The sequence below is a fragment of the Beta vulgaris genome, chromosome 8, assembly GCF_026745355.1.
Source record: "Beta vulgaris subsp. vulgaris cultivar EL10 chromosome 8, EL10.2, whole genome shotgun sequence".
NCBI lineage: Eukaryota > Viridiplantae > Streptophyta > Magnoliopsida > Caryophyllales > Amaranthaceae > Beta > Beta vulgaris.
The window spans coordinates 28,822,902-28,837,105 of record NC_079209.1 but is presented as its reverse complement, the minus strand read 5'-3'; the positions used below and the strand labels follow the sequence as shown (position 1 = coordinate 28,837,105).

Genomic DNA, 14,204 nt, shown 5'->3' with positions numbered 1-14,204 from the left:
AGTATTTTAGTTAAGCGTTGAGTTATATTAGTGAAGCGTTTTGACCAATTAGTTATGCTAGTAAAACCATCTCATTTCCCCCTCAATTTATATTTTCTCTCTCCTTTGCCAAACTTTAATTTATATCTCTTAGGTCCCTCTCTTCTACCAACTCGCGTTTCTCTCTCCTCTGCACTGCCATTTCTTTTTGAAGCTACATCTCTTTCTTTTTCTTTCTTTATTATTTTGAGCATATGAAATTTTCAACTAAAATATAACGTCCTTTCCGCGACTTCTTCAATCTTGATGATGAGAATTTCTCAAAACTCTTTGTTTCCCACTATCAATGGGCCTAAACTCTAATGAATCTCTTATTATGAATTACAACTTTTAGGTAGAAAGTACATTATTTTCTAGTCAATAGTTATGGTTATCTAGTAATTAGTTATCATTTTCAGGTAAATAGTTAACCAATTGGGTAAATAGTTATATGTGTAAGGTTAATAGTTATGGTTTTTAGTTACTATTTTTTTTTTGATATGCAGTTACTATTAGTTATTAGTAAAATGCATTATAATCTGGTTTCTATGATGTAACTAATATACTTCAACGCGTAACTAATATAATTCAACGCTTAATTAATATACTTTACCACTTAACTAATTCATTCAAAAGCAATTTAAGGTTATCATAACTAATATGTCTAACCGCTTAACTAATTCTGCTGCTGGTCTGATGCACACGCGTACGTCAGCATGACAAGCTAGTCTCATGTTAACACTAACATGAGACCGTCTCTTCAAAAACGGATTCAAAATTAAATTGATTAAACTGGTCCGAACAAAAAAAATTAGATCGGCTAGCAAAACTTCAAAAGTTATAATTTAGAGATGTTATATAATTTACCCCTACACTCAAATTTCAAATCTAGTAAATTCAAACATATATTTCATTTTCTCCCTCGGCTGTTGGGCTAAGAAGTTTGGTAGTTTATTTGGGTTTGATTTTAGTGCTCCTAGCAATCTGGCATGCATGTGGAAATGTGACCAAAATTCTATTCTTAGGTAACCCAATAATAACTAATATAATCATTATAGACCTAAAAAGTTGCAAACAACTCTTGTAAGATACATCTTAATACCAATTTGACAAGAAATAGTCAAAATCCTCTCCTATGATCAAGGAACATAACAAAACAACCTAAAGACAAACTCAATTACAGAAAAAACCCAGATAGATTGGAAGAGCTTAGAGAGACGAGAAAACAGAGATATATTACATATGCCAACTTTTACATGCATTTTACATTATACTAATTTTTATATATAAGTATCAATCAACCTTCACTAATATTCAAAAACTTCCGTAAACAACAATCTTCCACCCAGAAAACAAAAAACTAATGAGTGCGGGTAGGGTATCTTCATCTCCTGATCTTTTGCCGATGTCAACTAGCAACCAGGAAGATTTAAGCTTAGAAGGTACATTTTCCTTGCACTTCCTTTTTCTGTTTTTTTTTTTAGATAATTTTTTTTTTTTTTTTAGGAAATGGTAGGCATGTTCTCAAAGATGTCAAAATGAGAATGCATAAACAAGATCTTATGAAAAATAATGATATAATTATTGTTGTTGTGACTTGTGACATATATTTATAGGCATTTCAACAAATGTAAAGCTGCTATTAAAACTGATTCAAGATCATCAAGAGGCATCTCACAAAGGAAACTTGGATGAGAGAAAAACACAAAGATTTGCGGGGATAATGACCATCTTAGATGATGTTAAAATAAGGCTACAAAGATCCCAAACCTCGTCAAAGAAAAACAAGGCTGAACTTCGACGTTGCAACACCGATCTAAGAATCAATCATCCTCCTAAAGATGGACTCAAAAACAACGAAACGTTAGTCTTAGACGAAAAAGAAAAGCTACGCAGAGATCTAAATGCGAGCTATGCAGCACAGAAACGGCTAGGAGTAATGTGCGCGAGTTTAGGAAGAGAGAAAGACATCATTGCACGAGAACTAACTCGGAAAGTACAAGAGTTGAACGAAATGGAAGAGCATGTTAATGATATTCGGGCACAAAATGAAAGATTATCAGCTAAGATACAAGCTTCTGTAGCCCAGCACAAGGAGGTTAAAAAGAGCGCGAAAGGGTCTGAAAATCACCATATAAATTACGCGGTATCTCAACAAAGGAATAAAGAGCTTTCAGAACAACTTCTCAAGTCTTTAGATGGCTACAAGGCTATGAAGAGGAAACATAAAGAAGTAAAAGAGGAAAGAGATGGAATGCAAGCTGCAATGGAAGAGTTAGGAGATGAGGTTAAATGTAGTCTTCACCTTGTTACTAGCCTTAAGGAATGTGTTAGTGGTTGTAATTTGGGTGAACAAGTTGGAGATATTCAAGATAAGATTACTTCGTTGGAGCATGTTTTTAAAAGACTTGAAGTAAAGACTTCGACATTGAGACAGGAAAGGAAACAAAATGCTTGAGACTTATGAAGGAATATCCTATAATCTAATTTGCATAGTTTGGATTATACAGTTGTGTTAATTGTGGAAGAAAAGTGTCTTCTTCTTGTCTTCTTTTCTTTCTAGGGGCTAATATGTATGATACCAATTTTTTATGTATATATGACATAAGGCTATGTATTAAGTTGCTTCTTTTTTTCCTTTGCTGAAAATTTTAAAATACAAGCTGCTTGTCTTTTCTCCTTGCTATACAAATGGTGATGTGAGAATTGAGTTAGAACTCAATGGCAGAGCTCCCACCTCTAGAGACTAGGGGTTTAATTCTCATCACCCCAAGTTGGGGTGTTGTGGTGGTTTTATTATGGTAAAACTCCCACTTACCAGTCTATATAGTGGTTTCTTTATGGATTTCATCATGTGTTCATTTCCAGGGAAAAAAAAAGACGGTGAGAATTATAGTATACAAACAGAGAATCAAGGATTAGATATGGAGATCCATATTCACTAGCAATGATAAATTGGATCAAAACTTGAGTATTCTTTTATCGATAACATTAACAAAAATTTACAGATATTGCTATATATAATTCAGGCGGACTAAATAATGATCTTGAAGGTTTGATGTTTTAAAAGTTAACTTATTAGTGCCAAAAATGCTGTGAAAGTCAAGCAATACACCATTCATAGATCTTGTAGTTTGTGTCCAGCTATACAGTTCAGAACCCATGAATTGTTTGCCAATTTTGCTCCGCTAGAAATAGCAAGAGCTTCTGCATCAAATCGCCTGCGCTCTAGAATCATATCTTTCTTGCGGATATCACAGTTAATAGGCAGCTCAATGCTGTAGACTATGACAGTTGATGGTGTTGATGAAGTGGATGCAATCGGCTTCCTGTGTAGTACGGTTCCTCCAGCAGCAGTAACAAGGTCTTGTAGATATCCCTTGTATGACACTTCAAATTCTACAGTAAAATAGAAGTTGAACCCAGCAAAGAGCTTTGGTTGCTGCAATTTTAAGCATATGGATGAACAGGTAGAAATAAATAAATACAGTCTTCATACAATTGCACATATGAACTAAATTGTTTGAAGAATAAAATATGGTTTAAGACAGTAACAGCTACTGATAAGTTTAAAGGGTTTTGTTAACAAATTTATGAGAATTTAAAAGGCTTTCAGAATATATTTAACTTTTGATGAAACCTACCTCGTTTAGAAGTCTTAATCTCCCTAAACGAGAACCATTCCGGACTCCATGAATGTCACAAGTTATCTCATAAGGAGTCTCCTCAACTAGTCTCTTGACCTTCATGCAGGCTTGAACCCCTACGAACTCAAGAAAGATTGAAATTTAGGTAAAGCAAAGCTGAAGCTTTCTGCAGATTTGAAGCATAACTAGCAATTTGGTATAAAAGAATGAGCACTCACATTTGATGCTTAATATCCATGATCCTTCTAGGATCCCCATCAATACTTTCAGTGTTCTTTTAAATGCTCCATTCTCGTTCATTGATGCAATAACATGGGTCACACTTGGACTCCAGCTTCCCAATACTATAGCTCCAGAGGATTTCGCCAACTCAGAAACAGCTTCCTGCAGAACCCGCTTTCTCATTAAATGGTGACTCAAGGCATTTGTAGCCATATTGAAATACTTGTGACGAAATAAATATACTACCTTCTCTACACTTGCAAGAGCTGAACAACAAAGTACAATTTTCTCAGATGACCGAGCACAATTCCACACATTTTTTTTGGTGATATGTGTAGCTGCAACTCGAGACCTTTGACAGACATTTTTCCTGTAAAAGAACAGCATATATTACAGAATTTCCAATATCACTGTGACTGTAAAAGCAAGTGAGAAAACCTATAGGAACATCTGAATCATTGACATACCCCTTCAAATTACATTTTGCTTTTCTGACTCGTGGTATCGCCAATTCGGAGGGCAATTTTGAAGAGGCGTGAAGAGGACATAATATGACAAAGTGCTCCTGGTAGCAGAGTGGGAAATGCGAAGTGAAAAAGTGGCAAGAGTTGCAAGAAAGACAATTCAGTAAAAGCTTCTGATTGACTGAATAGTAGTAAGCACTTACGGTATCCCAACGACACTCACGAAGTAGCTTGGCGCAAGGGACATGGAAACTTTTGCGACAACTCTTCTCATAACAGCCAAGGGCTGCCCCTTTTACTCCACACAACGAGCACTTAATCCTACGGCTTCTCGTCAATTCTTCTTCAAGGTTGACAACAATATTATCTTCAAAATAAACATTAGGGGCCCTGCGCAAGAGTAAATTGCAATGCTCTATCAATTAGATTACAAAAAACCCCGGATCAAATATGCAAGATATGTAGTAGTTTTCCATGTAAAAACATGAGCCTGGATTGCTTTATGTTTTAGGATGGAATTGATTTTTTAAGCATATCACAAACCAATTGGAGATTTCCCAATAAGCGTTTCACTGTCTCTAAATGAATCACTTATGAACACAAGTTTTGCACTGCACCCAGGAAACATGTGCAGAAATGAGTCGAGAATATGAACAAGAAGATGAAAATTAATCAGAAAAACACACTAGAAAACCCTTTCCTAGTAGTACAAGCATGAGTGAAAAATTGTTTTGATCTTCTTCATGTATATGTTTGGGGTCCCTACAGGGTTAAAACTCATGATCATTGTGTCTATTTCCTAATTGTTGTAGATGATCTGCTAGACACACCTGGACTTTCTTATGAAAAATAAAACAGATAAAGTTGATTTATTGGAGTTCTTAGTAAGCATGATTCGTACTCAATTTCTTACAATTGTCAAATGCATAAAAACTGACAATTTATGTAGCATGGGTACTTCTTTTAGGTCACGTACTCGTATTCTTACCCGTGCTTGATACGATACGTATCTTCTATGGGTACGCCGTACGCGTACCCATTCCTAAAATTTCAAAATCTTGTCGTTTTCCATCCCCGTACCCGTTCACGTGTCCGTCTTTGTGCAACCTAGCTAACAATGCTAAGGAATTGTGTGAAGGAAGAATTAGTACGCTTTTTCATAAACATGGAATTATGCATCAAAAAAGTTGTACAGAGCCACCTCAGCAGAATGGGGTAGTAGAGAGGAAGCATAGGCATCTCTTCGAGACTGCTAAAGCTCTCTACTTTCAATCAAAAGTTCCAGCCATGTATTGGGGGAGTGTTTGCTTACTGCTACACATCTCATCAACAGAATGATATTAAGTTGTCTGAAATACACTTCATGAGAAACTTCATGGGAAGAGACCCTCTCACAAAGTTTTTGGCTATCTTGATTTTCATCTATAAAGCTCACGTAGCCAAGTTTGATTCAAGAGCCATACCTTATGTCTTGTTAGGTTATCCAAGTGGCCAAAAGGCTTGGATGTCTCAATCCATGAAAAACACCTGCCATCACATTGGTGCAACTTGGTTAGTTATGATTCATTACCTAAATCTTCTCAAGCCTTCATTTTTGTTTCTAGGGATGTCACATTTATCTCATCTGTCACAACCTATAGATTCTTCCCCCTATCTTTTTTCCCACAAATACTCAACTGGATTTACGTGATGCCTTGGCACCTTATTTTGATTTCTCTCAACCAACTATAGTTTCTACCCCCAATCACTCTTCTCCTCACTCTCAGTCCATCAACTTACCTTCATCTTCACATTCTACAAACAACCTTAACTCCACAAATCATAGCTTACGCTTCTATTCTCATATTCCACCTGATCATACTTCTCATTCCATTTCTACACTTGCCCCCTGAAGATCTACTAGATCTCATACTCAACCAACATGGTTGAATGACTATGTGTGCATTATATCATCACATTGGTGCAACTTGGTTTAGTTATGATGCATTACCTAAAACTTCTCAAGCCTTCATTTCTCAGCTTTCTAAACTTACAGAACGTGTTAAATTGAAGCCTCACAACACCAAGAATGAAAAGATGTTATGGCTTAAGAATTAGAATCATTAGCTTCTAACAACACTTGGCTGATCTTCCTAAGGGTAAAAAGACAATTGAATGCAAATGGGTTTTCAAAGTCAAGTTGAAGAAAGATAGATCATTGGAGAGGTACAAGGCCAAGTTGGTAGCTAAAGGATATACTCAGAGATACGGATTAGATTATGCAGAAAGTTTCTCTCCAGTGGTGAAAATGGCCACGGTTAAGTTGGCTCTAACAGCAAGTTTTGGTTGGGAAGTACATTAACTTGGCATCAACAACTCTTTCCTTCATAGAACATTAGATGAAGAAGTATATATGCAGTCTGCAAATGCCTAAGGGAGTTATGCAAGCTTGCCAAGTCCTTATATGGCTTGAAACAAGGCTTTATTCAAAGTAAGAATGACTATTCTCTTTTTCTCAACAAGAGTAGTCCCGACATTTACATAGCAGCTATTTATGTTGATATCATCCTGACTGGGCCAGATCTTACACTCATTTGTCACCTCAAAGCCACTTGCATACAATTTTTAGCATCAAGAATTTAGGCCCCTTGAGCTACTTTCTTGACATTGAGGTGTCTAGGCTCTCTCATAGGATTGTGTTGAGTCAAAGGAAGTTCACCAAAGAATTACTAGCAACTTGTGATTTAGATCTTTCTAAATCACCCAAAGCTCCTCTGCCTTTAAATCTTAAATTATTAGAAGAAGATGGAGCGTTTTATGCAGATCCATGTCAATACAGGTGTTTAGTAGCAAAAGTGAACTTCCTAACACACACCAGGCCACATATCTCTTTTCTACTGAGGTAGATAGCTCGAACAGTTGGTATTCTATTTCATGAAAATCTAAAAAGCAAACAACTGTGTCTAAGTCATTGGAATTAACATGGTTGGTCAGATTACTCGATGAGCTAGGTGTAACTGATCTTACTCCTATCAAACTTAGATGTGATAATCAATCAGCTATTCACTTAGGTAAAAACCCTATTTAGCATGAAAGAACCAAGCACATAAAGCTTGATATTCATTTCACTAGAGATAAAGTCTTTGTTACTCGGACTCGGCAAATTTTGCCATATACCAGTGTCGGTACGACACGACATCGACACCGGTACGAAATACGTGTCGGATCCAGCAAAGTTCACTCGAACACAGCGGCTCTAAACCCTAGAGTTCGAAGAGGAGAAGAGAAGAAAAGAAGAAGGGAAGAGGAAAAGGCAATAACTCAGCTTGACTCGACGACCGGAGCTTCAAACTCGCCGGTAAGTTTGTCTCTTCAGTCTTCACTTCTCTTCTTTCTCTTCTTCTCTCTCTTCGTGTTTTGTACTTCTGTCTTTTCAGTCTTAGTCTTTTTCTTTTCCTTTTTCTTTTTCTTTTTGTCACAAGTCCACGTGACTTTGTCCCTTTTCTTTTCTTTTTTCTTTTTTATTTTCCTTCTCTCCTTTCCTCCTTCTACTCTACTTTCTTTTCTTAAAACATTATTTTTTGTTTTTAGCCTATGGCTAAGTTGTTCTATTAAATTAATATATTATAAATAGACAATTATAAAATATAAATTAGTTTATTAATTATTAAATTTTATATTATAAAATATTATTTTCGCGTACCCGTGTCCAAATTTCGAACAGAGTCCTCATGTCCTGATTTTTTGGAATTGTCGTATCCGACACTCGGATCTGTACCCATATCCGACACTCCTAGCGGAGTCTAGGTAACATAGGACAAAGTATTGGAAGGACTCTTGTAACTTGCTCACATTCCTACTAGTAAGCAGATTGCAGATTTGTCAACCAAGACATTGCCTTCACCTCAACTCACTAAGTTTGATGACCAAGCTAGGGATGTCTAGCACACCCACCCCTAGCTTAAGAAGGGGTATTGAAGATATAGTTGTTGCATCAGAAATGCAAGAGGAAGCTCACACTTCCTTGTCTAGCTAGTTGTGTGTAATTAGTTAGCTGTAATAACTACTTCCGGATTTCTAGGGAAGTTAGTTATCTTAGTTAGAGAGAATCATTACATCATTTATAATAACACAAGGTCTATAAATACCTTACTGAGAGTATTTCTGTAATTCATTAAAAACACTCACAAAATGAAATGAAAACTCTCTCAATTCTCCCTATACTTCTTGTTCTAAAATGCTAAGAATTATTACACATATAGGCCATTTTTCTCTTTGGGCTCGCATTCACTACATTTAGTCCCATCAAAATTTTCTTATATTTACCACCAAACCAAATATTAGAAAGGTAACTTCCCTCAGATGGAGCAAACAAGGTCACCAAGGCATAACTTATCACTTCCTGCAGGCAATAGTAAACACCTGGAGAAAACAAAAGAAAAAAAAGAAACTCCATCGTTTTGCATCTTAGAATGGGACAACATACTGTTTCCAACTCATTAAATTAGCAAAAGTAACAGCACGCCTTAGCTTGACTGTGATTTTAGATGCCCCTTTCAAAGCTAAAGTATGAGATGCTAACTTAAATAGAGATCATGAAAACGATAACACGCAACAGAATGTCGACATTCTCTTTGTTGTTTCAAGAAACATACCACTCAGTGCAGCTCTTGTGTGAGTGGATGACAGAACCTTCAGTGTCGGCTGGAACTGGTCTACCTTCACAGTAATGAACCATCTCCCCAGAATCCTGCAATAAAATTTCATACATAATATTGGTAATTGGAATATCTTCGAATAAGAGTGTGCTGTAAGTATATCGCCGTAATAGTAAAAGTACCTCCGTCAGTTCAGTTGAATGACAGAAAGCACATTTGATAGAAACTGCGTCACATTTGCGCAAAGCTGGCATGTCTTCCTGGCGATGGATCTTTTCCTTCTCTAGTGAATGTCCTGCATGATCCTTATTAGATTTTCCATCATCTTCAAAAACTTCAGCTTGTGCTGCAGCCGTTGAAAGAACATATTCATCTCCATCAATATTCTTTTGGTCAACCACTGATGTCAATCGACGAATTTTCTTAAGTTTATGACTGGTCGAGCAACTATTAGATCTCTCTAAGACTTCGGAAGGTTCTTCAAGAAACAACTTGTTAGATAAAGTGCATGTTTCTTTGATGATATCTGGTTGTGCCAGATTCTTTATCTGCTTTTTTGCTGAGTCATCTTTATGGATGTGCCCAATGCTGTTAGGCTTCCTCTTTACATTGTCCAATTTCTTTTCTCTACGAATGACTCTTTGAATTCTTGAAGCAGCAGGCAACTCAGCGAAAACACGATCACCAACTTCATTCATAAACTTTGCATTAAGTGATTGAACGTGTCTTTTTTTACAAGTACCAGCAGCTTTTGAACTCCCTAAAATAATTTCATTTTCATTATGGTCCTCTCCAGCTTCCCTGTCCATTAGGCATCTATCTTGGTTTTTCTTTCTTTTTCTTCCAGCACTCTTGCGGGGAAATCTACACTCATTTTCGCCATCTTCACTTTTTCTAGCAGAATAGGTGTTATTGTGAAGCTCATTATCCGTGATACTATTGTTTTCATGGGGACTAACATTAGCAACCTGCTCTATCATCATTATGTTTCCAGCAGCTGCATCTCTTGAGCCTGTTTCAAATTTCTGTCCAGTAATTCTATCATCATTGTTAGTATCTTCAACCTGCACATGACTCAAGTTTAATGCCAGAAGCAGGGAAGCTTTTAGTGCAACAAGAGGACAACAGAGACTAAATAGATGCTTGCATTCATCACAGCTTATGACATGTAAGCAATGCTTATTGCTGCTATGGCACTACCTGCTTCTTAAAGGGGCTTGAACAAAGTTCAGGAGAGCATGCTCGTTGTGTCCATTCAAACATCTCGCTGTCAAAAAGATCTGCATTGCACTTGCTTTGTTCCTCCTACCAAAATATGTTCGATGATAAGCTAAAATACCCAAAAATTGATAAAAAAAAATAGATGACAAACAATAATCCTGATGAAATAACTAAACTGAACAAAAATATCGAAGCATCAAAAAGCTCATTGTCAATTTCAGGCGGAGCTGCACCCTTTAGAGTTCTGAAGCAATTAAGAAGCTTATTGTCTTCAGAACTTTGAGACTCATCAGCACAAATATTGAGCCTAAATCTACGTTGGAATTTGGTGACCAACATGATAGAGTGAGTACTTACCTTCGCAGAAATATCTAGGGGTTTATCATCATCTGAATCCTTTAGATCACTGAAAGAAGGGGCTTTTGCTGGGGTACATGTCAACTGTTCCACATCAGTCTGCTGACTTGACCTTTCTGCTTCTTCTCGTAGCCAAAAGAAAGGTGACAATTGTGGAGTTTCCTTCTCAGTTGAAAGTGGATGTTCACTTGGAACTGTTGAGCACTTATTTAAAAGATTGTTCCTTTCTTTGTTTTGATCTAGTCCATCTCTTTCCTGTCTTGCCGGACTTTCATCGATGGGCGATTGAGGCACTTGAACCCTTTTATTTGTTGAAAATGAAGATTTTCCTCTGTTGCGACCGGTACGCTTTGGCTGCAGTTTTGATATAGAACCTACTCTCTCCGTTCTTTGACACAGCACATTTTCTGGAGTTTCTCCGCCAGTCTCCCTCATAGCATCCAGGACACCATTAGCCTGCTTTTCTGCATCTGCAGCATGAAAGTTACAAGTTAAAAGATAACAGCCTTCATAAAGCAAGTATAGGTAATACCTACAGTATACTTCAAGAACATAATACAACTTTATGATTGGTCTTACTGTGACAGCAAGAACTTGATAATATCCCAAAATATATTTTTGAACATTTTCCTTTAGATTCAAATACTATGACATTTTGTATATCCTCTTTTGTGGAAATCTGATATCAAATAAAAACGATTTATAAAAGAACTCAAAATTCATACTGGCTGCAATTATCTAACAAGGATAGATCTTGAGTATTACACTCTATCACATATAAGAAGAAGAAAAAACAAGAAACCCTTATGGTTTCTTTTCCTTTAAAAAGGTGAACACTGATATGGCAACCTCCTTAAGCAAGCTTTGACGCAGCATATATCAGGAAAGAATTATATTAAAGGATACTTGAAGGCGCTTACAACACTGCCAACAATCATACAATGGCCTTCATGCACAAAGTTCTCGTAACTGTCATTTTTGAGAACCAAAAAAAATGAACTCCATATGATACAACAACCCAGTAATAACTAATAAGTCCCTCTGAGGTGGAGTCTGAGCAAGTCAAATTATAGATTCCACGATTTTCAACACACCATGTTTAGGTAAAATATTCATACAATGACAGTATATGGTATAGTCCTTGTTGCGTGTAGGCGAATTCCTAAGTAAATTCCTCATATATTCGGAATAGATTATAAGTGCATTTACCTGACAATCTGGTTGTGGGTCCATTTTGAGAGACAAAGAGGGTAATCCCTGAGGCAACTTCCATGCTCTTGTAGATGTTTACTAGGTTGTCCATGTGGGGAGCAGGACGAATTTCTGCAGCACAGATAAATTCAAAATGTCATTGCTCTACTAGACAAACATGAACTGTCAGATTACATTAATCTTTCTGAAACATCTGCTCATAGAAACAAAGAATGACTCAGTGACCATATTTTGTCACTGGCATAATTGGTAAGTCTTGCTTCCTAGAGCAGTAGAGCACTACAGTACTGCTGCTCCCAGCGACTCTTATCCTAGTTTCCAGCGCATGCTTGATGCTTCATACCAACTTTCTCTTTTTTCGAACATCAAAATACAAATTTAATCTAGTTCTTAGCAGCTAAGTGCTTGATACAATCAACACCAATCTTTAGGCATAGAAAGCTCTCTGGCAACGAAAAGCAAGGGTCACATATTACCCAAACTACTTGATAAACAACCTCAAATCGGGTTTTTGGGGATTGAGACTAGGTGAGAAGCAGTGCTACACTTAGTCATCTACCAAGTGAGTATTTAACCCACTAGAGATAAACCATTAAAAACATGGTTTACATTGATGAGTTAGATGTATTAATGTCTTAGCTCGAAAAAACTCATTGACTCAAGAAAACCATACATGCCATTAATAGAGTGAATACTCTTCATGGTAATCTAAACCAAGATATTTTCAGCAAATTATACAAAGATTTTTCCAGCTAAACACCCAATGAAGGGAATGAAACATTCTAAAACTGCCTTTTCTCAACAACAAATTATACAGTGTTGAGAGAATCACAGCGAAAGATGCTGCATCAGACATTCACAACAAATTATTTAGTGCTACTTCTGCTTGTCTTACAAATCACAACAACAACAAAAAATATCAATGCAAATTTCTCTAAGTTGGTGAATTTTCATTGACATTTGAAATTTAGATGGTGAACTTTGACCAAATAAATATCATTGCTCATCTACAAAAAAAGAACTAACACTAACCACTCAATAAAACGAGAGACAAATTGAGAAGTGTTAACGAACCTCGACGATGATAAGGCACTTTACAAACAGGGCAATTGGAGCCTGATTTCATGGATTTGTGAATACATGAACTGAATTTACAACCAAATTAATTAATCAAATGCTGAGAAAAATAATTACCCACGATATAAAATATACTTTAAGAAGGGAAAAAAAAAGGGAAACTCACTTACTGGCAGAAAACATGATTGCAGGTAAGAGATATAGCAGAATCATATAAACTCAAGCTGCGAAATTAAAAATCAGAAGAAAATAAATGAGGGAAAATTTTGAGAAAGTATAATTTTGAAAACGAGAAGAAAATTAATTGGGGAATACAAAAAAATGGAAGAGTAGTGGAAGTAGAAGAAGATCTATTTACCAAATGGGGCATTTAAGCTCTCTGCCCATTCTCTCTAAATGAGATGTATCTGACATTTTTGTTGACAGAATTTGTTTGAAGAAGAGAGAGAAAGAAAAAAGGTTCCGGGGTTTGTGTTTAGAGATTAAAATATCCGATGTTGAGAATCAGAGCAAAAGACGAACGGGAGGGGGTAAAAAGAGAGAGAAGATTGTGGAGGAAGTTGGTGGGAAATGTCTTGTTTTCGAAATTTTCGAACCCCGCCAAACGTTTAGCTTTTCTGGTAAAAGCCGTAAACACGAGTACACGACCACAACAGCTTTTGGATTAGCTTATACCGTCTTTTAACTCAATTGAACCGAAATGAACTGATTGCAACTGAATTAAATTACATCAAACTGAACTAAATTAAATTATAACTAATAGTATTGATAATAAATTGAAAATTGAGCGGATCTGAACTGAATTTAACTTAACTGAACTTAACTTAACTTAACTGACTGATTGTAACTTAACTGAGCTGAGAATAAGTTGGGGAAAACATGCCCTTAGTGTTTTGCTTGAGTCAAAACAATAAATAGAGTAACGTATTTGGTTGAAGTTGGGAAATATAACTTCCCATGAATTTGCATTGCCCATGAAATTTAATTTCCTAGGAAGTACATTTTTTTGGTTGGCTGAACATGGGAAATTCTATTTCCCATGGGAGTTTCTACGGCCCTAAATAAGTTATTTTCTCCAGAAAGTTATATTTCCATGTTTTTGCCAACCAAACAACAACACATATATTTACTTCATAGGAATTCTGATTTCCAATGCATTTGAAGGTTAACCAAACTACCTTTTTTTTTACAAATTATTAAAATTACTACCTTTGTTAATTTTGTTTTCAATTTAACTACCTTATTATTTCCAAACTCATATTGTTGCTACTATTTAACCATATCCGTCAACTTTTCCATCCAGTGGGGCTTACTTTATGTTTTCCCCACCAAGCTAAGCTTGGCCTACT

General features: G+C 36.3%; 2 protein-coding genes across 3 annotated transcripts; one reads left to right on the top strand and one right to left on the bottom strand.

The window, feature by feature from the left end:
* Window positions 1-1,123: 1,123 nt before the first annotated feature.
* Window positions 1,124-2,643, top strand: LOC104901169 (hypothetical protein). Its single transcript, XM_010688716.3, has 2 exons — window positions 1,124-1,460; window positions 1,635-2,643. Exons 1-2 carry the CDS (start codon window positions 1,382-1,384, stop codon window positions 2,474-2,476), a joined length of 921 nt encoding a protein of 306 aa, XP_010687018.1. The 5' UTR covers window positions 1,124-1,381; the 3' UTR covers window positions 2,477-2,643.
* Window positions 2,644-2,936: 293 nt separating this feature from the next.
* LOC104901168 (protein BREAST CANCER SUSCEPTIBILITY 1 homolog) lies at window positions 2,937-13,417 on the bottom strand. 2 transcript variants are annotated; one of them, XM_010688714.4, is made up of 14 exons: window positions 13,214-13,417; window positions 13,026-13,079; window positions 12,853-12,923; window positions 11,776-11,889; window positions 10,567-11,036; window positions 10,189-10,293; window positions 9,171-10,052; window positions 8,986-9,080; window positions 4,555-4,741; window positions 4,355-4,452; window positions 4,134-4,257; window positions 3,884-4,049; window positions 3,663-3,781; window positions 2,937-3,460 (listed from the first exon to the last, which is right to left on the bottom strand). In XM_010688714.4, exons 1-14 carry the CDS (start codon window positions 13,267-13,269, stop codon window positions 3,137-3,139), a joined length of 2,865 nt encoding a protein of 954 aa, XP_010687016.1. In that variant the 5' UTR covers window positions 13,270-13,417; the 3' UTR covers window positions 2,937-3,136. The 2 variants fall into 2 exon arrangements, with proteins under 2 accessions (XP_010687016.1, XP_010687017.2); XM_010688715.4 differs by having other exon boundaries at window positions 13,022-13,079; window positions 13,214-13,265.
* Between the last annotated feature and the right edge of the window lie 787 nt (window positions 13,418-14,204).